The sequence below is a fragment of the Seriola aureovittata genome, chromosome 18, assembly GCF_021018895.1.
Source record: "Seriola aureovittata isolate HTS-2021-v1 ecotype China chromosome 18, ASM2101889v1, whole genome shotgun sequence".
Taxonomy (NCBI): Eukaryota; Metazoa; Chordata; class Actinopteri; order Carangiformes; family Carangidae; genus Seriola; species Seriola aureovittata.
In genome coordinates this window covers 13,416,605-13,442,985 of record NC_079381.1, presented here as the reverse complement: position 1 = coordinate 13,442,985, position 26,381 = coordinate 13,416,605, and the positions used below count along the sequence as shown (strand labels likewise).

The following is a 26,381-nucleotide window of genomic DNA, read 5'->3' as shown; positions in this document are numbered from 1 at the left end:
GCTTTATTATACTTTGTAATTTTTTCAGTTTTTTTGCCATACTATACTATGTCGTTTTTTCATGTTTCTTGCCATACTATACTATGTTTTTTTTTTTGCTTTTAAGGCCTTATTATACCATGACGTCTTCATACCTTGCGATATTATGATGTTTTCTGATGGTTTTATGCTTTATTATACTTTGTCATTTTTTTCAGTTTTTTTTTCATACTGTACTATGTTGTTTTTTTCACTTTTAGGGGCCTTACTATGCTATGACGTCTTCATATCTTACTATACTGTGAGGTTTTTCTATGTTTTTATGCTTTTCTATACTATGACCTTTTTTTGCCTACATAACATCTTCCTTAGTACCTTCCTAGACTTTTATGTGTTAAATATTGACTATTATGTGTTCTTTCGGGCTGGCATGCTAGTACACTGGTTAAAGCTGTGGACTCCCAACGAGAATGTGTAGGGTTCAAACCCCACTTGGAACCTTTCTGCAAAGTACTTTTATGAATTCCATTTCCCTTTGAGGAAATTCAGCTATGTGTGGCTTCTAGACTTGAGTACACCAAGACGTTTTTATAAAACTTACTTATTACACTTATTGTACCATGTCGTTTTTTCATGTTTTTTACCATACTATACTATGTTGTTTTTTTTCTTTTAGGGCCTTATTATACCATGACGTCTTCATACCTTGTTATAATATGAGGTTTTCTGATGGTTTTATGTTTTATTATACTTTTTTTTTTTTTTTTTTAATTTGCCATACTATACTATGTCGTTTTTTCACGTTTCTTGCCATACTATACTATGTTTTTTTTTTTTTCTTTTAAGGCCTTATTATACCATGACGTCTTCATACCTTGCGATAATATGACGTTTTCTGATGGTTTTATGCTTTATTATATTTTGTCATTTTTTCAGTTTTTTTGCCATGCTATACTATGTCGTTTTTTCATGTTTCTTGCCATACTATACTATGTTTTTTTTTTTGCTTTTAAGGCCTTATTATACCATGACGTCTTCATACCTTGCGATAATATGACGTTTTCTGATGGTTTTATGCTTTATTATATTTTGTAATTTTTTAAGTTTTTTTGCCATGCTATACTATGTCGTTTTTTCACGTTTTTGGCCATACTATACTTTGTTTTTTTTTTTGCTTTTAAGGCCTTATTATACCATGACGTCTTCATACCTTGCAATAATATGAGGTTTTCTGATGGTTTTATGCTTTATTATATTGTCATTTTTTCAGTTTTTTTGCCATACTATACTATGTCGTTTTTTCATGTTTTTTGCCATACTATACTATGTTGTTTTTTTCACTTTTAGGGGCCTTACTATGCTATGACGTCTTCATATCTTACTATACTGTGAGGTTTTTCTATGTTTTTATGCCTTTCTATACTATGACCTTTTTTTGCCTACATAACATCTTCCTTAGTACCTTCCTAGACTTTTATGTGTTAAATATTGACTATTATGTATTCTTTCGGGCTGGCATGGTAGTACACTGGTTAAAGCTGTGGACTCCCAACGAGAATGTGTAGGGTTCAAACCCCACTTGGAACCTTTCTGCAAAGTACTTTTATGAATTCCATTTCCCTTTGAGGAAATTCAGCTATGTGTGGCTTCTAGACTTGAGTACACCAAGACGTTTTTATAAAACTTACTTATTACACTTATTGTACCATGTCGTTTTTTCACGTTTTTTGCCATACTATACTATGTTTTTTTTTTTGCTTTTAAGGCCTTATTATACCATGACGTCTTCATACCTTGCAATAATATGACGTTTTATGATGGTTTTATGCTTTATTATATTTTGTCATTTTTTCAGTTTTTTTGCCATGCTATACTATGTCGTTTTTTCATGTTTCTTGCCATACTATACTATGTTTTTTTTTTTTGCTTTTAAGGCCTTATTATACCATGACGTCTTCATACCTTGCGATAATATGAGGTTTTCTGATGGTTTTATGTTTTATTATACTTTTTTTTTTTTTTTTTAAATTTGCCATACTATACTATGTTGTTTTTTCAAGTTTTTTGCCATACTATACTATGTTGTTTTCTTTGCTTTTAGGGGCCTTATTATACCATAACGTGTTCATACCTTGCGATAATATGACGTTTTCTGATGGTTTTATGCTTTATTATAGTTTGTAATTTTTTAAGTTTTTTTGCCATACTATACTATGTCGTTTTTTCATGTTTTTTGCCATACTATACTATGTTCTTTTTTTTTGCTTTTAGGGCCTTATTATACCATGACATCTTAATACCTTGCCATACTATGATGTTTTCTGATAGTTTTATGCTTTATTATATTTTGTCATTTTTTCAGTTTTTTTTTCCATACTATACTATGTCGTTTTTTCACGTTTTTTGCCATACTATACTATGTTTTTTTTTGCTTTTAAGGCCTTATTATACCATGACGTCTTCATACCTTGCGATAATATGACGTTTTATGATGGTTTTATGCTTTATTATATTTTGTCATTTTTTCAGTTTTTTTGCCATGCTATACTATGTCGTTTTTTCACGTTTTTTGCCATACTATACTATGTTTTTTTTTTTGCTTTTAAGGCCTTATTATACCATGACGTCTTCATACCTTGCGATAATATGACGTTTTCTGATGGTTTTATGCTTTATTATACTTTTTTTTTTTTTCTTTTTTTTTTTTTGCCATACTATATACTATGTCGTTTTTTCACGTTTTTTGCCATACTATACTATGTTTTTTTTTTTTGCTTTTAAGGCCTTATTATACCATGACGTCTTCATACCTTGCGCTAATATGATGTTTTCTGATGGTTTTATGCTTTACTATATTTTGTCATTTTTTCAGTTTTTTTGCCATGCTATACTATGTCGTTTTTTCATGTTTTTTGCCATACTATACTATGTTTTTTTTTTTGCTTTTAAGGCCTTATTATACCATGACGTCTCCATACCTTGCGATAAAATGACGTTTTCTGATGATTTTATGCTTTATTATATTTTGTCATTTTTTCAGTTTTTTTGCCATGCTATACTATGTCGTTTTTTCATGTTTTTTGCCATACTATACTTTTTTTTTTTTTTTGCTTTTAAGGCCTTATTATACCATGACGTCTTCATACCTTGCGATAAAATGACGTTTTCTGATGATTTTATGCTTTATTATATTTTGTCATTTTTTCAGTTTTTTTGCCATGCTATACTATGTCGTTTTTTTCACTTTTAGGGGCCTTACTATGCTATGACGTCTTCATATCTTATTATACTGTGAGGTTTTTCTATGTTTTTATGCCTTTCTATACTATGACCTTTTTTTGCCTACATACCATTTTCCTTACTACCTTCCTAGACTTTTATGTCTTAAGTCCTGATTATTATGTGCTCTTAGGAGCTAGCATGGTAGTACACTGGTTAAAGCTGCGGACTCCTAACAAGACTATGTAGGGTTCAAACCCCACTTGCATCCTTTCTGCAAAGTACTTTTATGAATTCCATTTCCCTTTGAGGAAATTCAGCTATGTGTGGCTTCTAGACTTGAGTACACCAAGAAGTTTTTATGAAACTTACTTACTACACTTATTATACTATGTCGTTGTTTCAAATTTTTTGCCATACTATACTATGTTTTTTTTTTTTGCTTTTAAGGCCTTATTATACCATGACATCTTAATACCTTGCCATATTCTGATGTTTTCTGATAGTTTTATGCTTTATTATATTTTGTCATTTTTCAGTTTTTTTGCCATACTATACTATGTCGTTTTTTCACGTTTTTTGCCATACTATACTGTGTTGTTTTTTTTTGCTTTTAAGGCCTTATTATACCATGACGTCTTCATACCTTGCGATAAAATGACGTTTTCTGATGATTTTATGCTTTATTATATTTTGTCATTTTTTCAGTTTTTTTGCCATGCTATACTATGTTGTTTTTTTCACTTTTAGGGGCCTTACTATGCTATGACGTCTTCATATCTTATTATACTGTGAGGTTTTTCTATGTTTTTATGCCTTCCTATACTATGACCTTTTTTTGCCTACATACCATTTTCCTTAGTACCTTCCTAGACTTTTATGTCTTAAGTCCTGATTATTATGTGCTCTTAGGAGCTAGCATGGTAGTACACTGGTTAAAGCTGCGGACTCCTAACGAGACTATGTAGGGTTCAAACCCCACTTGCATCCTTTCTGCAAAGTACTTTTATGAATTCCATTTCCCTTTGAGGAAATTCAGCTATGTGTGGCTTCTAAACTTGAGTACACCAAGAAGTTTTTATGAAACTTACTTACTACACTTATTATACTATGTCGTTGTTTCAAATTTTTTGCCATACTATACTATGGTTTTTTTTTTTTTGCTTTTAAGGCCTTATATACCATGACATCTTAATACCTTGCCATATTCTGATGTTTTCTGATAGTTTTATGCTTTATTATATTTTGTCATTTTTCAGTTTTTTCCATACTATACTATGTCGTTTTTTCACGTTTTTTGCCATGCTATACTGTGTTGTTTTCTCTGCCTTTAGGGCCTTATTATACCATGACATCTTAATACCTTGCGATAATATGACATTTTCTGATAGTTTTATGCTTTATTATATTTTGTAATTTTTCAGTTTTTTTGCCATACTATACTATGTCGTTTTTTCATGTTTTTTGCCATACTATACTATGGTTTTTTTTGCTTTTAAGGCCTTATTATACCATGACGTCTTCATACCTTGCGATAATATGACGTTTTCTGATGGTTTTATGCTTTATTATACTTTGTAATTTTTTCAGTTTTTTTGCCATACTATACTATGTCGTTTTTTCACGTTTTTTACCATACTATAATATGTTGTTTTTTTTTTTTAGGGTCTTATTATACCATGACGTCTTCATCCCTTGCTATTATATGAGGTTTTCTGATGGTTTTATGTTTTATTATACTTTGTCATCTAAAAAAAAAATTTTCCATACTATACTATGTCGTTTTTTCATGTTTTTTGCCATACTATACTATGTTTTTTTTTTTTTGCTTTTAAGGCCTTATTTATACCATGACGTCTTCATACCTTGCGATAATATGACGTTTTCTTATGGGTTTATGCTTTATTATACTTTGTAATTATTTCAGTTTTTTTGCCATACTATACTATGTTGCTTTTTTCACGTTTTTTGCCATACTATACTATGTTGTTTTTTTTGCTTTTAGGGCCTTATTATACCATGACGTCTTCATACCTTGCGATAATATGACGCTTTCTGATGGTTTTATGCTTTATTATATTTTGTCATTTTTCAGTTTTTTTGCCATACTATACTATGTCGTTTTTTCATGTTTTTTGCCATACTATACTATGTTGTTTTTTTTTGCTTTTAGGGTCTTATTATACCATGACATCTTAATACCTTGCCATACTATGATGTTTTCTGATAGTTTTATGCTTTATTATATTTTGTCATTTTTCAGTTTTTTTGCCATACTATACTATGTTGCTTTTTTCACTTTTAGGGGCCTTACTATGCTATGACGTCTTCATATCTTACTATACTGTGAGGTTTTTCTATGTTTTTATGCCTTTCTATACTATGACCTTTTTTTGCCTACATACCATTTTCCTTAGTACCTTACTAGACTTTTATGTCTTAAATCCTGATTATTATGTTCTCTTACGAGCTAGCATGGTAGTACACTGGTTAAAGCTGCGGACTCCTAACAACAATGTGCAGGGTTCAAACCCCACTTGCATCCTTTCTGCAAAGTACTTTTATGAATTCCATTTCCCTTTGAGGAAATTCAGCTGTGTGGCTTCTAGACTTGAGTACACCAAGACGTTTTTATGAAACTTACTTACTACACTTATTATACTATGTCGTTGTTTCACATTTTTTGCCATACTATACTATGTTTTTTTTTTTTTTGCTTTTAAGGCCTTATTATACCATGAGGTCTTCATACCTTGCGATAATATGACGTTTTCTTATGGGTTTATGCTTTATTATACTTTGTAATTTTTTCAGTTTTTTTGCCATACTATACTATGTCGTTTTTTCACGTTTTTTGCCATACTATACTATGTTGGTTTTTTTGCTTTTAGGGCCTTATTATACCATGACATCTTAATACCTTGCGATAATATGACGTTTTCTGATGGTTTTATGCTTTATTATACTTTGTAATTTTTTCAGTTTTTTTGCCATACTATACTATGTCGTTTTTTTGTTTTTTGCCATACTATACTATGTTTTTTTTTTTTGCTTTTAAGGCCTTATTATACCATGACGTCTTCATACCTTGCGATAATATGACGTTTTCTGATGGTTTTATGCTTTATTATAGTTTGTAATTTTTTCAGTTTTTTTGCCATACTATACTATGGTTTTTTTTTGCTTTTAAGGCATTATTATACCATGACGTCTTCATACCTTGCGATAATATGATGTTTTATGATGGTTTTATGCTTTATTATACTTTGTCATTTTTTAAGATTTTTTTCCATACTGTACTATGTTGTTTTTTTCACTTTTAGGGGCCTTACTATGTTATGACGTCTTCATATCTTACTATACTGTGAGGTTTTTCTATGTTTTTATGCCTTTCTATACTATGACCTTTTTTTGCCTACATACTATTTTCCTTAGTACCTTCCTAGATTTTACGTGTTAAATCCTGATTATTATGTTCTCTTATGAGCTAGCATGGTAGTACACTGGTTAAAGCTGTGGACTCCTGACGAGAATGTGCAGGGTTCAAACCCCACTTGCATCCTTTCTTCAAAGTACTTTTATGAATTCCATTTCCCTTTGAGGAAATTCAGCTATGTGTGTCTTCTAGACTTGAGTACACCAAGACGTTTTTATGAAACTTACTTACTACACTTATTATACTATGTCGTCTTTTCACATTTTTTGCCATACTATACTATGTTGGTTTTTTTGCTTTTAGGGCCTTATTATACCATGACATCTTAATACCTTGCCATACTATGATGTTTTCTGATAGTTTTATGCTTTATTATACTTCGTAATTTTTTCATTTTTTTTGCCATACTATACTATGTCGTTTTTTCAAGTTTTTTGCCATACTATACTGTGTTGTTTTCTCTGCTTTTAGGGCCTTATTATACCATGACATCTTAATACCTTGCCATACCACGATGTTTTCTGATAGTTTTATGCTATATTATACTTTGTCATTTCTTCACGTTTTTTGCCATACTATACTATGTTGTTTTTTTCACTTTTAGGGGCCTTACTATGCTATGACGTCTTCATATCTTACTATACTGTGAGGTTTTTCTATGTTTTTATGCCCCTCTATACTATGACCTTTTTTTGCCTACATACCATTTTCCTTAGTACCTTCCTAGACTTTTATGTCTTAAGTCCTGATTATTATGTGCTCTTAGGAGCTAGCATGGTAGTACACTGGTTAAAGCTGCGGACTCCTAACGAGACTATGTAGGGTTCAAACCCCACTTGCGTCCTTTCTGCAAAGTACTTTTATGAATTCCATTTCCCTTTGAGGAAATTCAGCTATGTGTGGCTTCTAAACTTGAGTACACCAAGAAGTTTTTATGAAACTTACTTACTACACTTATTATACTATGTCGTTGTTTCAAATTTTTTGCCATACTATACTATGTTTTTTTTTTTTTGCTTTTAAGGCCTTATTATACCATGACATCTTCATACCTTGTGATAATATGACGTTTGCTTATGGGTTTATGCTTTATTATACTTTGTAATTTTTTCAGTTTTTTTGCCATACTATACTATGTCGTTTTTTCATGTTTTTTGCCATACTATACTATGTTTTTTTTGCTTTTAAGGCCTTATTATACCATGACATCTTAATACCTTGTCATACTATGATGTTTTCTGATAATTTTATGCTTTATTATATTTTGTCATTTTTCAGTTTTTTTGCCATACTATACTATGTCGTTTTTTCATGTTTTTTGCCATACTATACTATGTTTTTTTTTTTTTTGCTTTTAAGGCCTTATTATACCATGACGTCTTCATACCTTGCGATAATATGACGTTTTCTGATGGTTTCATGCTTTATTATATTTTGTCATTTTTTCAGTTTTTTTGCCATACTATACTATGTCGTTTTTTCACGTTTTTTGCCATACTATACTATGTTGGTTTTTTTGCTTTTAGGGCCTTATTATACCATGACATCTTAATACCTTGCGATAATATGACGTTTTCTGATGGTTTTATGCTTTATTATACTTTGTAATTTTTTCAGTTTTATTGCCATACTATACTATGTCGTTTTTTCACGTTTTTTGCCATACTATACTATGTTTTTTTTTTTGCTTTTAGGGCCTTATTATACCATGACGTCTTCATACCTTGCGATAATATGACGTTTTCTGATGGTTTTATGCTTTATTATATTTTGTCATTTTTCAGTTTTTTTGCCATACTATACTATGTCGTTTTTTCATGTTTTTTGCCATACTATACTATGTTTTTTTTTTGCTTTTAAGGCATTATTATACCATGACGTCTTCATACCTTGCGATAATATGACGTTTTCTGATGGTTTTATGCTTTATTATACTTTGTAATTTTTTCATTTTTTTCGCCATACTGTCGTTTTTTTACGTTTTTTACCATACTATACTATGTTGTTTTCTCTGCTTTTAGGGCCTCATTATACCATGACGTCTTCATACCTTGCGATAATATGATGTTTTATGATGGTTTTATGCTTTATTATACTTTGTCATTTTTTAAGATTTTTTTCCATACTGTACTATGTTGTTTTTTTCACTTTTAGGGGCCTTACTATGCTATGACGTCTTCATATCTTATTATACTGTGAGGTTTTTCTATGTTTTTATGCCTTTCTATACTATGACCTTTTTTTGCCTACATACCATTTTCCTTAGTACCTTCCTAGACTTTTATGTCTTAAATCCTGATTATTATGTTCTCTTACAAGCTAGCATGGTAGTACACTGGTTAAAGCTGTGGACTCCTAACGAGAATGTGCAGGGTTCAAACCCCACTAGCATCCTTTCTTCAAAGTACTTTTATGAATTCCATTTCCCTTTGAGGAAATTCAGCTATGTGTGTCTTCTAGACTTGAGTACACCAAGACGTTTTTATGAAACTTACTTACTACACTTATTATACTATGTCGTTTTTTCACATTTTTTGCCATACTATACTATGTTGTTTTTTTTGCTTTTAGGGCCTTATTATACCATGACATCTTAATACCTTGCCATACTATGATGTTTTCTGATAGTTTTATGCTTTATTATACTTCGTAATTTTTTCATTTTTTTTGCCATACTATACTATGTCGTTTTTTCATGTTTCTTGCCATACTATACTATGTTTTTTTTTGCTTTTAAGGCCTTATTATACCATGACGTCTTCATACCTTGCGATAATATGACGTTTTATGATGGTTTTATGCTTTATTATAATTTGTAATTTTTTCAGTTTTTTTGCCATACTATACTATGTCGTTTTTTCATGTTTCTTGCCATACTATACTATGTTTTTTTTTTTTTGCTTTTAAGGCCTTATTATACCATGATGTCTTCATACCTTGCGATAATATGACGCTTTCTGATAGTTTTATGCTTTATTATACTTAGTGTCTTTTTCAGTTTTTTTGCCATACTATATTATGTCGTTTTTTCATGTTTCTTACCATACTATACTATGTCTTTTTTGCTTTTAAGGCCTTATTATACCATGACGTCTTCATACGTTGCGATAATATGACGTTTTCTGATGGTTTTATGCTTTATTATACTTTGTAATTTTTTCAGTTTTTTTGCCATACTATACTATGTCGTTTTTTCACGTTTTTTGCCATACTATACTATGTTGTTTTTTTTTTGCTTTTAGGGTCTTATTATACCATGACATCTTAATACCTTGCCATACTATGATGTTTTCTGATAGTTTTATGCTCAATTATATTTTGTCATTTTTTCAGTTTTTTTGCCATACTATACTATGTTTTTTTTTGCTTTTAAGGCCTTATTATACCATGACGTCTTCATACCTTGCGATAATATGACATTTTCTGATGGTTTTATGCTTTATTATACTTTGTAATTTTTTCAGTTTTTTTGCCATACTATACTATATCGTTTTTTCACGTTTCTTGCCATACTATACTATGTTTTTTTTTTTGCTTTTAAGGCCTTATTATACCATGACGTCTTCATACCTTGCGATAATATGACGTTTTCTGATGGTTTTATGCTTTATTATGCTTTGTAATTTTTTCATGTTTTTTGCCATACTATACTATGTCGTTTTTTCACGTTTTTTGCCATACTATACTATGTTTTTTTTTTGCTTTTAAGGCCTTATTATACCATGACGTCTTCATACCTTGCGATAATATGACGTTTTCTGATGGTCTTATCCTTTATTATACTTCGTAATTTTTTCATGTTTTTTGCCATACTATACTATGTTGGTTTCTTTGCTCTTAGGGCCTTATTATACCATGACATCTTAATACCTTGCCATACTATGATGTTTTCTGATAGTTTTATGCTTTATTATATTTTGTAATTTTTTCCGTTTTTTTTTTTTGCCATACTATACTATGTCGTTTTTTCACGTTTTTGCCATTTTACACTATATCATTTTCTTTCACTTTTAGAGCTTTATTATACTATTACGTCTTATTACCTTACTATACTATGACATTTTATTAATGTTTTTATTTCCTCATTATACTATGTCGTTTTTCACTTTATTTTGCCACACTATACTATGTCGTTTTTTCACGTTTTTTGCCATACTATACTATGTTGGTTTCTTTGCTTTTAGGGCCTTATTATACCATGACATCTTAATACCTTGCCATACTATGATGTTTTCTGATAGTTTTATGCTTTATTATATTTTGTCATTTTTTCAGTTTTTTTTTTGCCATACTATATACTATGTCGTTTTTTCACGTTTTTGCCATTCTACACTATATCATTTTTTTCACTTTTAGAGCTTTATTATACTATTACGTCTTATTACCTTACTATACTATGACATTTTATTGATGTTTTTATTTCCTCATTATACTATGTCGTTTTTCACTTTATTTTGCCACACTATACTATGTCGTTTTTTTTTTCTTTTAAGGCCTTATTATACCATGAAGTCTTAATATCTTGCCATACTATGACGTTTTCTGATGGTTTTATGCTTTATTATACTTTGTTATTTATAACATTTTTTGCCATACTGTACTATGCCGTTTTTTTCACGTTTTTTCCCATACTATACTATGTTGCTTTTTTCACGTTTTTTGCCGTACTATACTATGTTGTTTTTTTTGCTTTTAAGGCCTTATTATACAATGACGTCTTCATACCTTGCAATAATATGACGTTTTCTGATGTTTTTATTCTTTATTATATTTTGCCATTTTTTCGTTTTTTTTGCCATGCTACACTATGTCATTTTTTCAAATTCTTTGCCATACTATACTGTGTCGTTTTTTTACTTTTAGGGCGTCACTAAACCCTGACGTCTTCATATCTTACAATACGATGACGTTTTTTGATGTTCTTTTGCCATACCATACTATGACATTTTTTCTACTTTTAAGACCTTACTATAGTATGACGTCTTCGTAACTTATTATACTATGACGTTTTTTGTAGTTTGTGCAGAATAGTGTGTCTTTGGTTGTAGCTGGGGCGGGGATGCTGAAGGGGGTATTTGCCCAGGGCACCATACAAGCCACAGAACTGCCACTGTATATAATTGAAATTCATCATTTAGTTAGTTTTAAAAAGTTATGATAACTTGTTTAATAAAAAGTCATAGTTTGTGCAGAATAGTGTGCCTATAGTTGTGGCTGGAGGAGGGGGGCATGCGTTTATCAGAGAAATGAATACCTGTGAGTACATGATATTCAGCTCTTTGTAAAAACCGTAAACATAAAATTGACATTACACATCATAAAATACAACACACATGCTGAATATTATACTGCATAGCATGCATACCTGAACAATTTTCTATACTTTTGAAGTTTTGAAGACATCGAGATAGGAGCACACAAACTCACACACACAGGCTGATAGACACAGAACAGGTATAGAAGCTGGCATTTTATGAAACCAAGGTTTTATACTGACACAGTCAGTCTATGTGTGTGTTGTGTTTGCCTCTTATTCCAATAAACTCAATCTCAGTCCCATATTCTGTTATCTATTCCTGCTCTTTGGAACTTCATGATATTTGTTTTGAACATTGTCTATCCTCAATGTCCCGTCAATGCATCTCCCTGCTCGCCTGTCTATTCATGTGGTCTGGACTTACTGGAAAATGCCACAAGCCACTGAGTAATGCTGGGCTCCATTACAGACATATTGAGAGACTACAGCTATAGTGCCACCACAATTTGTCACTTTACCCCACAATATTACCTCTGCCAAAACAGTGCAGGAGCTTCTGTTTTTACTCAAGGTTATTCAAGGTCTTGATCTATGAAACTTACAACCAGATATGTAACTTTAAAGAATCACATGCACTTTACCCAAGGCTTTAAATGTAAAAGAAAAAGTTTGATGTTTCGCGATATTCACTTATTCGCTTTCTTGCAAAGGTTTGGATGAGAAAATTAGTACCACTGTCATATCTGTACAGTAAATAAATGCAGCAGCAGGGGCTGGTAGGCAGATTCTCCAGAGAGCCAGGTTAGTTGTTTCCTCTCTTTATGCTAAGCTACATTAGCTGTCTGCTGGTTGTAGCTTCATATTTACTGCACAAACATGAGGGTGGTATCAATCCTCTCAACTCTGGGCAAGGAATTGAATAAGTGTTGTCCATTTGCTTTAAATGTCACTGTTGATAATCTTGGTTTTCCAGCATGATGTGTTGAAGCTGCATTTTTTAAGGTTACAACTGGAGCACATTTGCACTCTAGTGGTCTCTTCAGTACTCCCTATGAGCTAAAAGAAAAAGTAGTCCTAAGCCTCCAAATCTCAGAAGACAGATATACTCATGTGGTGCTCATGAACAACTATTACACAAACTATTACACATGCACAGAGTCTATGCTCCCATGCCTGACCGCTGGAGCAGCACATCTGCCCGGGGATCAAATTCTGTGTGGGGGAACTGTATCCACATCCTGACAGGAAGCTGTGCACAGAAGGCTGGAGGAGCCTGGTCCTGTCGAGGACCAACTGCTGCTGTTTTGTACTGCTGGACTGCTACACCACACCAGACTCCATCTGACTCCGACTTTATTCCACAACACTGTCTTCCAAAGAGCGTTAAGTATAGTCAATGCTACACAACACTGTGTATATCCTTGCAAACTGGAAATGTTTTGTATGTGTGGCTACATAGATTTCATACACTTGGAATCATACAGTTCAACCTGACTCTCATTTTAAAGCCATAGAGTCTGAACAATTTAAAGCTGATTTTAAATTACAATTACACTCTCGTAATGCTTATTTGTAAAGTACATATACAACAACCCTTATAGAACATCAAAATGATCCTGGTGTGCCTTTTCCTTAATTAATACTAGAAGGCATTGCAGTTGGAAGTAGTCAGTCTCTAGCAAACTTCACTAAATAGCTTAATCTTCTCCACACTCGTGTAACTGAAGTGGAGCAACAGAAAAGAAACGGCTGTTGATAAAGACAAACCTACTACCCCCTCTGAATGCTCCTACAGAGACACACTGACATTTTCAGGTATTTGAAGATTGCTGTTAATGAAAACACAACACACTATACTTGGAAAACAGCCCCTCAGAGAGTCCTGTTGATTATACATGCATGTCCAGAAGACCAGAGGATGGCTTTAAGGGGGTAAAGTGAACTTGTTGTTGGTCTTCAGAACTATTTAAATAGAGCTCGTATCAGTTTGGCTGGTGTATCATCTCAAATTCTCACATAATCTGGAAGGTTTTTGTTTGTTTGAAGTGGATATCCGTGATGAACCACTGTGGATGAGTGTTTCTCTTTGACTGGTCGCAGTCATTGCACAGACACATCAGGTTTTCAAGGTCACTCAGTGGTTTTGTGTTACAAACATGAGACATAAGGAAACCAAAAGGTTGTCGAAGGAAATGAGCCAAAACCAATACAATTTTTTAAAATGCATCCATCATACCGGGTATAAGTGTCATAACCGCACTGAATTCTTTGTATTTCCAGTGAGTTGCCACTGGAGGAACAGGGCTAGGGTTCATCTATTCTCTGTGAACCTCACCAGCCTATAGAAACAGGTGGCAAATTGACCATGGTACTTAAGATTTATGGGCAACCTCCCACATGTTTTACTCATTTGGGCGACCTTTAAAAAGATCGGATCACAGAGGAAGCAGAAAAAAGCAACTGTTAGTTGAAGAATTGGTGAAAGAAAGTGGACAGAATGAGTGAAGCTGAGGAAGTCCAGCAACGCAGAAAAAGCTTTAGTATGAAATCTTTCCAAGAGGGCTCACTGCTTCATTTCTGCTGTGACAGGAACGAGCAAAAACTTCTCAGTTTATAGTCAGACTGTTGGAAGAATGAAAATCAGTGTGACTCTTTAGAGATGATTCTGTCTGAATTTCACTCTATCTTCCCACATCCCTTGTATTTGTGTGGCTACTGACCCTCAAACCCACTGGGCAAACACTGGATGAGAAATTAAACACCTAGCTCAGTCTGCACAGATAAGTGTGAAGGAAATTCTCTGAAGAAACATTCATCAGCAGCTGAGGTATTTCAAGACCAACTGTGAAAGTTACAGCTAGCTCTGAACCACTCAGTCACTAAGGGATTTTACAGCTGGTCTTTATTTTTGACAGTATTTCAGTAAAGAATTTCTTTGTACCGGGATTCAAATCAAAATCAATCTGTGTTTCTGCTTGAAAGGATTAATATTTACCTATTTTTTATGATCCCATCAGCTTTTTATTCAATCTGGTGGTGAATTGGAGGTTTTTACATTTTTACTGTATGAGGGGAAGAAAACACAGTAATATGTTGACAAATCTACATTAAATGAGCACTACAATCATATACATGACATACATGTATACACTATGTACCATACACTACAAGTACATTCTAACAAAAGAAGAGGCCATGGCAGCATCAGGAGCATAAATAGGTTGCCAAATTAAAGAACTGACACACTATCAATCATTTAAGGGGAATCCAGTCACAGCTAAGAGTCATATGCTGAAAGTTTCCAGACCATCTCTTAGTGGCAATATTTATAAACACACACACACACACACACACGCACATGCACACACACACACACACACACACACACACACACACACACACACACACACACACACACACAACACACACACACACACACACACACACACACACACACACACAAACACACACACAAACACACACACACACAAACACAAGGTTTGTGAGTGTGTGTGGACCCAGATGCTGGTTTTACAGCTTGACACCAAACTGTGCTCTTAATTAGTGCTTGAAAACAAAGTATTTCTGCTATTTACATTACCCATTAAAAGTAATCCTGCAACTAATGATCATTTTCATTATTGACTAAATTATGTGTGTCACTTTTTCATTAAGTGTTTGGTTTATAAAATGTCGAAATTGTGAAAAAATATCAAATACATTTTTTGTCCAGTCAACAGTCCATCAGACAAAGAAATGAGTCATGACAATAGTTGCAGTCTCTCTGTCGATCGAATAATCAATGATTCATCTAATTGTTTCAGCTCTGATAAAAAGCCACACTCAGAAAAAAAATGGTAATGCCGAAACCATAGTTTCTCACTGACCAGCTCCATCTCTCTACTTTTTCCCCAATCAGAAGCAGAACAAATGCACAAGTGTCATCTTCTTGAGGCTGGGAGATTGTCGACCCCTCCCCGCCTGTGACAACCTTACGAGGCACGGTGACACTGTTGGCATTCATCGTAAAAGACAACTGGTTGCCCATCTTCAAACAATTCAAAACATGAACAGAGGGGTTGGGGGGCGTTGGGAAGGGAGAGGACGGGACAGATAAATGCACAGCCGTTCTCATGGTAGCCTCTGTGGAGATCATAATAGCTTTTTTCTCATCATAGAAGCCATGGAGCAAAAAACAGACAGATAATCTCAAAGCTGGCACGATCAACCTGTCACCTTTTATTACTATCAATAAAAAAACGTGTGAAAACATGCTTCTGACTTAAGAAAAAAATAAAGTGCATTTACCAGTCTCCCGTCCTAACACATACCTATGCCCAAATCTCAAAAACTTTATATTAGCTTTATATTACACAGTTTAGCCCATACGGGACTAAAACGAAACTAAAAAACAATCTGAAGAAGGCCTCGGCCTCGTGACTTGAAACATGAAGGCAGCGGGACAGTGGAACCATCAAAACACACAGTACTTAGAGCTAAGTCCAGCACAGAACTCACCATCAGACCCACAGCTCATTGATGCCAGTCCTGTCACCAGGAGAACAGCCTGCCAGGCCCACTCCTGAGGCAACCACAGCACCACCATCGCGCCAGCACCAACCCGCCTCCTTCAAATCCCTGAGGTGCTGCCACAACGAACAGGCCCGTGCAAAGAGGCGGAGGTGTGAGGCTGCGTTTTTATATCCTTCCGTTGAAAGAGTGCCAGTCCTCTTTTCGGTACAAGTGTCTCTCTGTGAGTGACTGCCACTCTGCCTCTCTGCACTCTCAGGAACTTCACGCAGCCTCCAGCTTTACTCCACACTGACAGCCTGGGAGAGACAGACATAGAGAGGGTGAAGAAGGGGGGAGAAAAGAGGGGGAAGAGGGTGTTACTTTGTTGCTCTCTCACTGTGCTATTTGTCCAGCCCTTTCTGTGACCGGCTCACTACAGAGGGAACAGCTGAGTATATCTGAATCCACACACGGCTTCTCTCTCTCTCTCTCTCTCTCTCTCTCTCTCTCTCTCTCACTCACTCACACACACACACACACACACACACACACACACACTACAGATTCTCACATCACTCATACACAGAGAGGAGAGCAGAATAGAAGGGCACAATGGGGGGTGAACCAGGGCCATGGATGTGAGCAGGGGTTGAATGAGGTGTGAAAGGCAGCAGCGAAAGCATTATGAACTACTGCCACCGGCACACAAACACACAGCATGCCAAGAAGAACACAGAAACTACAGTAAGAACTAAAGACAGCAAACTTACACAGGACATGTACATATACTTAGGTAGAAAGCACCTGGTGTCAAATCCTGCAAGGCAGAGCAACTTCTAGCTCACAAAGGTTTTGATACTGCGAAGCAAGAATTGAGAACAAAACGCCGTGCACAAGAAACTAGAGTTGCTACAGTGGATTCTGCCAGACACGCATTATGTTCCTCTCTAGAGCATGATGTTTAAAAATGAATTTAGGAAATGAGTTTTTGCATTAAATTTTATCAGGAATTTTGTCAAGTTACTGTCATGCCAGATGTTACCAGTTACTCTCTGCACATCACCAGTCTCTGCAGAGTATTATATTTACGTAAATTATATTCCAAAAAAATATACAACATAAAAACCAAAAATTTGGGAAAGTGGGACTTTTATATAACAAGGTTCAACAGTACAACATTTAAAAAGGAATAAAATCTACATACTTTAATTCACAGGAAGGATGAAAGGAAGGCTGAAACTAACAACTACTCTTCTTAAAACTGCAAAAAAAATAATCGAAATACTTAAAAACAAAAGTCCCCACAGTCCAAAAGAACCCCAACAAAGGGACACAATCCACACTGAACACAGACAAAGCAGCTAGCAGCTTTCTCTGAAAAATGTCCCACGTCTTTACACAACGTGTACGGAGCTACAGCTGCAGACACAGGTGTTGTGTGAATGGCAAACACAGGGAATTAATCTGAAACCAAGAGTCTGGTATTAAAATTCAGACATAGGCTGAATCCCGGTCAGTTCCTCATGTGAAAGGGGCACCAGCACTTGCAGAGCTACAACAGGGATCAGGGCATCACACGTCAGGTGATTAGAGGTGATTAGAGCTCACACCTCCAGGCACCACCACAACTTTGCAACTTCACACTAATCCAACGCACACAGACACACATGCAAACATACAATACAACAGGACAAAAAAAAGGAAAAAAGGGACACATTCCAATGGTGAAAGATTTATGTGGGTTACAAGTTAAGAGGATTAACTGAGCATTTAGACAGATTACATCAAGTCTACAACAGCACCTACATAAATCATAAACATCTAAGGCGTGACTTAATTTCAGCAAAAATCCTTGTAAGTTAGAAACTTATTCCTTAAAGAAAAAGATGTTTATCCATTATCCATTCCAAATGGAGGGAGGGAAGCAAAGAAAAGCAAAAAAAAAAAAAAAAAAGGTGGAGGAGGGCAAAAAAAATAACAACAGCCAAATGGGCTTCTCTCACCTCACACCTGTCCCCTCTTAAAGTCTGTCTGGGTGGGAACAGCAGCTCCCAGAAGCCACATCTCCCCTACAGTGCTCCACTAGCCCTATAGCTGTCACTCCTGATTTGTGCAGCGCTGTGCATTACATGTGATAAGTCAGCCTATTCTGGAGCACGAGTGCATGGGGAGCAATGTGAATGGGTCAATGCACCTCACACACCCTTCTGCGCTCCATCAAACGCCCAGCGTGGAGCCTCGCCGTATTCTCAGACAGCCTGCTCAGCCCATGGGGACGGGGGGTCCAGGGGAGTGAGCGGCTCTGTAGGTGGGGGTCACTCCACCACATAAAGGGGTTGAAAGTGGGGCAGACTGGTTGGAAGAGTTGCTTTCAGTGAAATTAACTCTTCACTTTCCGGCCCCCCCTCCCCCCTTTCCTCTCTCAGTTCGAATTTAAACTGCAGAACCCATCTGTCATCACACACATAGTTACAGGATGATTAATACTGCCGGAGAAATCGTTCTGTCAGCACCTTGATCACTCTATAAAGCCACAATGTTTGTTGCAACTGGAATGAGAAATAGTCAAATTAGACATGAACCAAGTGCCAGAACATAATTCAAAACCTGCGTTAAAGGGACACCCCACCAATTTTATACATGAGGGTATAGTTTACTCATCATGGAGAGTACAACTTGACTTGTGAAAACAGAGGTTTAATTTCTTCTGTGACTGTATAAGGAACTTTCCTAAGTCTAAGAAAATAACCCCGAAGATATCATTGGTGTTAACCTGGCTTAGGTTTGAGGACTTGAAATTTGACCAATACAAAGGACAAAAAGTCAGGACATTTTTTCTTTTTGTTTTTTTTTGACCGCAACTCCCAACTCTGCAAAAAGTGTAGAGCCAAATGTAATTATGCTAGCCAACTTGTTTCAGCAAAGCCCCCAGTAAATGAGCTAAGCTGTAAGCTAATTTTGGCGTAGTGGCCACAGTTGTAATTACAGGTCACATGATACCCACTGGTCCACAAACGGCCTGAATTATAATGATTTATTTTTTCCCCCCATGTCACAAACACTACTGAAATGACTCTTTGTATTGTCAGAATTCAGGCCATTAGGTCCAATAAAAATGAAAAAGTCTAAAAGAGCTGTATTTTGCAAATTGTTTTCATGCTGTTCATTTGAAGTTAGCGGGGGGTCACCAGGCTCAGCTACAGGGGGACTTGAATGAGAACGCTCCATGGGCCAAAAAAACACAGGAAGCCCGAGGAAGACTGGCGATTTTTTCAGCACATGTTCCCAAGGGGAATCTTATTAGAATGAATGGAGGGCCATCTTGGAACATAGTATCCAGTCTTCTTAATACATCCACTGTTTCACCTCCTTCTCAAACTTTCTTCACAGGATTGAAAAGCTCCACTTCAACCAACCTGATAACATCTCATCCATTCTCTGGTTATTTGCACCATGGTAGATGCTCAAGCTCAAACTTGAGGTTGTTCCAACAAAAACCCCAAAAGTCGGTGCAGATACAAAATATGTGCAGTTTGCAAACCGTCCTGTGAGGAGCTGTGCAATGCAGACACCATAAACATTAGAGAGAACATCTGCTTTAAAATAATGTGTGTGTGTAAAAACACCTTTTACTCCACGTAATCAGAAACTACTGTGCACAATATACCAACAAGGTACCTCTCCACTTCTCATGGCAACACATGTAATTGTGAACTTACTGCTGGTACAGTAGGCTTATTTCATTTTCATCCACTTCTGGCTTTGACCCCTTGGCATTAAGTTTTGATGTGGGTGAGTGTGGGGAGTTGTTTAGCTGTGAGATTATTTCCAATTTGTTTTGCAGACTGTGTCGCTCCACCTTCCAGCAGTCAGAGATCAATTAATGCAACCTGATTGTTTGTAATAATCTGTCTCCATTTCATAAGGCAAACATTTACTTATGAAATAGAGACCTTACATTAATACTAGCAATACTGTTACAATGCACCATGAAAATGAGCCACGTTTTTTATTTCAGAAAAGGACTTTAAGGAGTAAATACACCTTTCATCGCACACCAAGAGGAACGGGATGGATGACTGTGAAAAATCACTGCTAACCTGTGAAACAAAGAGCCATGGCAGAAAACAGATGATGAAATTACTGCGAGCAGAGATGGAATGCGTATCATGAGCGATGTTCCAGCCGGGGCCAAGCTGACCCTCAGCTCTGTGAAATTAGGAGGCTTTTCAGCAGATCAGGGTTAAAACTGCCGTCATAGAATACTGGAGAGCAGTTTATTACCGTGGCAACACAGCTGTCTGGCCCCAAATGGTCCAACCGGGGTGTGCAGGAGTCGAGAAAGAGTGACACCGTCTTCATCATCCAGCAAAACTAAGATTGGCTTTGTCTCTTCGTTGAGTTGTAAGAAGCAATAACGTACTACATTTTGTACCGTGATGCAGAACCACTGCTGCAACTAATCATGATTAGTTAATCAGATTAACAGATTAATTGATTAATCATTTAGAGATGCCAGAATATAAATGCCCATCCAATTTTCCAAAAGCCTGAGATGACATCCTTTTGTATATTCTGATACAAAAAGGAAAAACTCAAAATCATCAAATTTGAGAAGCTTAAAAAAATTATTAATCAATTTTCAACATTGTTCAAATATCCCATTGACAACCAATCAATTATTTGACTAATTGTTTCAGCAGTGTGCCGAACAATAGCTTCTGTGCATTTTTCTAGTCCCGAGTTATAAAGTGTCTTCTGACAAAAAGCTAATAATTATGTAGTGATTCATTTTTATTTTATTATAGGAATAATATGGAAAAGGACAAAGGAGCTTTGTCAACAGCTGCATGAAGCAAACCTACTGGAGAGTATGCATCCATCTAAACCTAGACACCTATGCTTACACAAGACATCAGACAATATCTATATCCATCACTGTTATATGTAACAGCAATATATCATGAGATCCCTGCAGATACCCAGCAGAGTCCCAGGCCTCATGGAAAAGAAAGACCCTGATGAATATTCAAGATTCACACAATAGTCGGGCCAAATCGCTCTGCTGAGATTGACGCTTTGAAGTCCCAAAGAATGCTGAGGGGGAAGAAAAACGTCATTCATAAGGAGTGAAAAGGCTGTCACAGCAAGATTCTGCCTCCTTCCCCTCACTCTGTCACGCTGTCTTATTCTCTTACTCGGTCTGCCTCACTGTCTTTCTCTTTCATGATGTGACGACGTAGTGAGATATTGAAAATCACTGAAACATGATCACTTCTGTTGAATCACCCCCCCCCCCTTTCTTTTTCTATGACAGTTTTACTGACTAACAACATGAAACAACTGGAGAAATGCAGAAAAACGAGGAGTGCAATCAATTCTGGAGAATAATGTGATGATTGCATTCGGAGGGGTTTAAAGTTTCAAACAGAAAATGAAGTGCAGCTATCAGGTTTCGCTGTTTAATTCAGGATCTGACCTGTCTGATGGATGAAAGTAATTCTCGTAAACTCAAAACTGTGTTGCAACCTTGACAACCAGGTGAGAACATGATGTTTCCACACAGTTGAATTTACAGCATTCAGACATGCATAAAGATGCACAGTGTGCAAGTGATAATTAAAATTTGTGGCAGCCTCACAGTTTCTGTTTGGCTGATTGTCTGTGTCGGTCGTAAATGTCAAAACTTTGCTTCTAGCCAGTTAAATGTCTTCATAATGAAAGTAAACCGGAGATGGCACATAAAGCAGTATTTCAGGCATTGTGTTTTAGCCACAGCATTATCATACCTATAGTAAGTTTAATCATAATATATGTAATTCTATATCTCAACATCATTAAATGTTTTTGTAAAGATGTAATTGAGAACTGTCAAATGACTAAATCATGTTTCATTTTGGTTAATGCAGAGAATTAAGTACCTGACAATCAAGGTACTTCACCACATTGATGCATAAAACCTGCAAATCCAAAGTAGTCCAGCACACTGATCTTCAGGACGGAGCTCAATCTGATATTAAATTCATACTGAATATCTCAGTATAAACAGAAGAACAAATCTCGCCCAGTTGTCCTTTATCCTCTCACAATCATCCTCCACTGGCTCCCTGTTCCACAATGGATTCAATTAAAACTCCTTCTCTTAACTTACAAAGCCCATAACCCACCTGTCAGTGAGTAGGCCTCCTGTCCTGTCAAACCAGTACCAGACACTGGACCTGGTGTGACACGGTTTTCTCTATTGCCTCCCTATTTAAAAAAATCTAATTTCAGTCAGAGACAGATCGAGGAATTGGCTGTCTATGGCAAATGGTCATGAAGAGAGAAAAGTGTCTGCTCTGCGCTTTCAAAGAATCCAAACGACATAGAAGCTGCTTGAAGAATGAACCCACTCAACAAATACAGCACATAATTAAAAGTAATTAAATCAAAAATGCCAAAAAATATTGCACATGAGGTAGAGGTTGGGGTGGAGCGTATCAGCAGAGTAACAGAACTGTCAGATTATTATGGTACAACTCCGTGAATATGATTTGGACGTTACTAGTCAGCTGTTAGTGACATCGCTAGTGGATGAGCCAGTAAGTGTGAAGCATGAAGTAGTACAGTTTGTGCCTATGACTATCTAGAAATATGCCCCACACACACACACACACACACACACACACACACACACACACACACACACACACACACACACACACATACACAGACACCACATATATACAGGTGTGTGGAGTTGAACCGGTACAATCTGACACTTGAAGCTACCTTGAGGCGACTGGTAAACTTTCTGAGTAAGACAGTACGCCTACATCCAAGGTGTACGTGATAATACTGCAAGCTGGCAAACTTTGCCTTTGTAAATCATCAAAAGAAACTTTGGTGTGACTCAGACTGGTAATTATTTTAACATTAACATTTTTGAGAACATTTCACTTCACAGGCTTAGTTTCCTGTTAGTTGTTTACAACAACGACTCCAACATTTTTTTATCTTTCAGAGGAAGATCAGCATTTGCTTTGCAAATCCCTGAGACAACATGATGTTAAATCTTAGACTGTGATTATACAGTGGCTGTGTGGACGAAAGAGAGTTAGAGTCTGCTTCTCATTTGTTTTTTTTGTTCCATTTTTAATGTAATATACTAGTTCTAATGAAATGTTACAGAACATTCCACTATAAAAAAAACATTTATTACATCATATTCTTTTGTTACAAGTTCACTGAATAACCCTGAAATGATTTCTTATTCTGCAGAATCTTGTATTGAACAGCTACAGCTGAGGAACGTCATCGCACAATGTTTAAGCTAAAAGTCCAGATTAGCTGCAAAGAACCTGATCACATTTCCTCATTAAATATTCACTTTTCTTTTTTACCCCCTGATGTAGCTTCTTCATGAGAACCTGATCAAATCACTTGACGGGACAAAAATGTTGTAATGTCTTTATATTTGACCACTAACACTGACGTTCTCTGAAAGGCTGTAATTACAACAATGCACAAGGAACCTCTCTGTGGACCAACTGGTGACTGCACCTAAAACACACCTGTGGCTCAGATTTCACCCATGGGCACAGTGGTTACAAAACAGCCACACAACCTTACAGATGTAAAGAGGTGTCTGTCTGGCTCTGAAGGTGCCGTTAAGAAAGTGCCCTGTGATTTTCCATGGCCCGGTCAACAACATGGACCGGCCAAGAACAGTGGAATGAAATCCTTCCCCTCTCCCTCTCCCTTTCCCTCTCCCTCTCCCTCTCCCTCTCGGTCTCTGTAGCTCTGAAGGTCACTGGGCCAGGTCTTGCTGAATCTCTACTGAGTAAGCCTCCTTGTTTTTGTCAGCAGGAGTGGCTGCCAGTGAGCCATACTTCAGTTAATTCCTTCACAGCTCTGTTCCCATTCATTTTCTGGCCACTTGATCACTCTACTCTACTCTGGCATCTTACATAATAGTATGTACTCACATTGCAGACATGCACCAACCAAAGGCAACATTCTGTTGAAATAACATTGTGCAGCAGTGTGTAATCCTATAATTAATCATTCTGACCTGTTAGGAATGACAAAAAAAAGAAAAAACACGTTTTTGAGAACAGGATGATATACAGTCCATTGGCCAACTAAAATGTATTTATACCCATTGTTTGTTGCAGTTCAACAACACACTGTTGTGTAATGAGAGTTTTTCCAGAAGCTCACAAAGCACAAAGTTTAACCGTTACAATGTAGACAAGTTGTTGTCTGAGTTTTTAACCAGCCATAGCAACTTGCTGAATCAGAATATTCTCAGAAATGACGATTACACATCATCATTTCTCAGAAAAGAAAAAAAAAAAAAACAGGTGCTCTCAATTCAAAGTGAAAAATTAGAGGAGATTTTCTTAACATGGCCTTTGTGCAGCAGGAATTGGGAAACCGAGGCTCTTCTTGCCAAGTCAACCAGGAGCATTTAATGAAGGGATTGTTGCTGAGTGTCTGCTGGGCTGCGTCGGGTGGACGCTGCAAACCAAAGGGTCTAATTAAGGGGTTCCTCTGACGGTCAGACAAAGCAGACAGCAGGGTTCAAGACGCTGGCCCACAAACTGGCTGTGACCCTCACACCTGCCTGGTTGCATTATACTGCAACATGTCTGCGCACAGTGGACATGCTCACACTGACACATCATTACCGAGCTGGTACCTTACCACACACACACTGACACAGAAACAGGGGAAGGGAACCAAAGAGATCTTTAGACATGTGATCGCACCAGGATGTGTGGTGATGCCCATTTGAATAAATGCAGCAAGGGGAAATGTGTCAGTGCGCAGCAGTATCATCTTGTATCTTTAAATCTGTGTGAACTCACACACGCCCAAAACAAAAAGATAAATCTGAAGCACCACAAGAGTGTAAATGACAGGAAGACTACGTTTTCAGAATAGAAAGCAGCTTTTTCTAAGGCATACACTCATGGAGAGAGATGTTTTTAATACTGTTACACACAGAACCTTGACATCAACCACAATAACTGAAGCCTGGCGGGCTGTAAAGGGGCCCCATGTGAGTGTGACAAAAGTTCATGCCCTCCTTCCACTGTTCACACTGCAAAAACAAAAAGATCGCAGTGTGAGCTATAGCCCCGCCACTAACAAGACTGATTGCTACAGAGTGGCTCCACCTGTCTCTTGCTCCAATTAGTCCTGCTAGCCACTGAAGGGCTAAATAGGCAGCGGAGAGGGACTGCAACCGGGTCAAAGAAATGGAAAAATGCAAGACAAGCATGGAATGTCTGTGTGTGTGTGTGTGTGTGTGTGTGTGTGTGTGTGTGTGTGTGTGTGTGTGTGTGTGTGTGCGTGTAGGGGGGTAAAGTGTGAGCAGAGACAACAGTTTGCACTTTGAAGTTTCAGTTTAAAAGGACATTATGTAGGTTTAGCCCTTTCAGACAGACACTAAGCAAGTCACCCACAGCACTTGCTTCCTCCAAGGTTCACAGGAGGCTGTAATTATTGGAAAATGGTGGTGTATTTACCATATCACATGCTCTTTAACAAGCACTAATTGTGTGTGTGCACTGAGCGCGTGTAGGAATGTCGTACCCAAGCTGCAGGAAATGTTTAATGAAGAGAGCAGCTTGGACGACATGGTTTGTGTCAAATCTGTCAAAAACAATATAAACTGGGAAGTGTGAGTCTGAGGTGACTGGGACACAAAGAAATGAATGAGGCTGTAGCCACTTAACATACAGGGTGGTCACTAAAATGGTCAACTTTAATTCTTGTCTTTGTGACAAAAGCTGTAAAGAGATTTTAAAAGAAAAATCTAGCTGTTGATTCTTTATAAGTGGTTTTCCACTTTCAAGTAAAAAAAAAAATATATTTTTTTAGCAGCAAGCTAATTTTCAATAAAATTTCAAATGATATTTGTATGTATTAAAACGTTGTTTCAAAGGGACACTGGTCACTGCAATTTACAGTAAACATGGCTGTCTCGTG

At 36.4% G+C, this 26,381-nt stretch overlaps 1 protein-coding gene across 1 annotated transcript in view; it reads right to left on the bottom strand.

Moving 5' to 3' along the window:
* Positions 1–26,381, bottom strand: part of bmpr1bb (bone morphogenetic protein receptor, type IBb) — a 68,682-nt gene that overhangs the window by 15,900 nt on the left and 26,401 nt on the right. The window contains exon 4 of the mRNA XM_056402955.1: positions 16,410–16,720. Within this exon, the coding sequence (XP_056258930.1) occupies positions 16,410–16,497 (88 nt within the window). The 5' untranslated portion in view covers positions 16,498–16,720. The remainder of the gene's footprint in view (positions 1–16,409; positions 16,721–26,381) is intronic.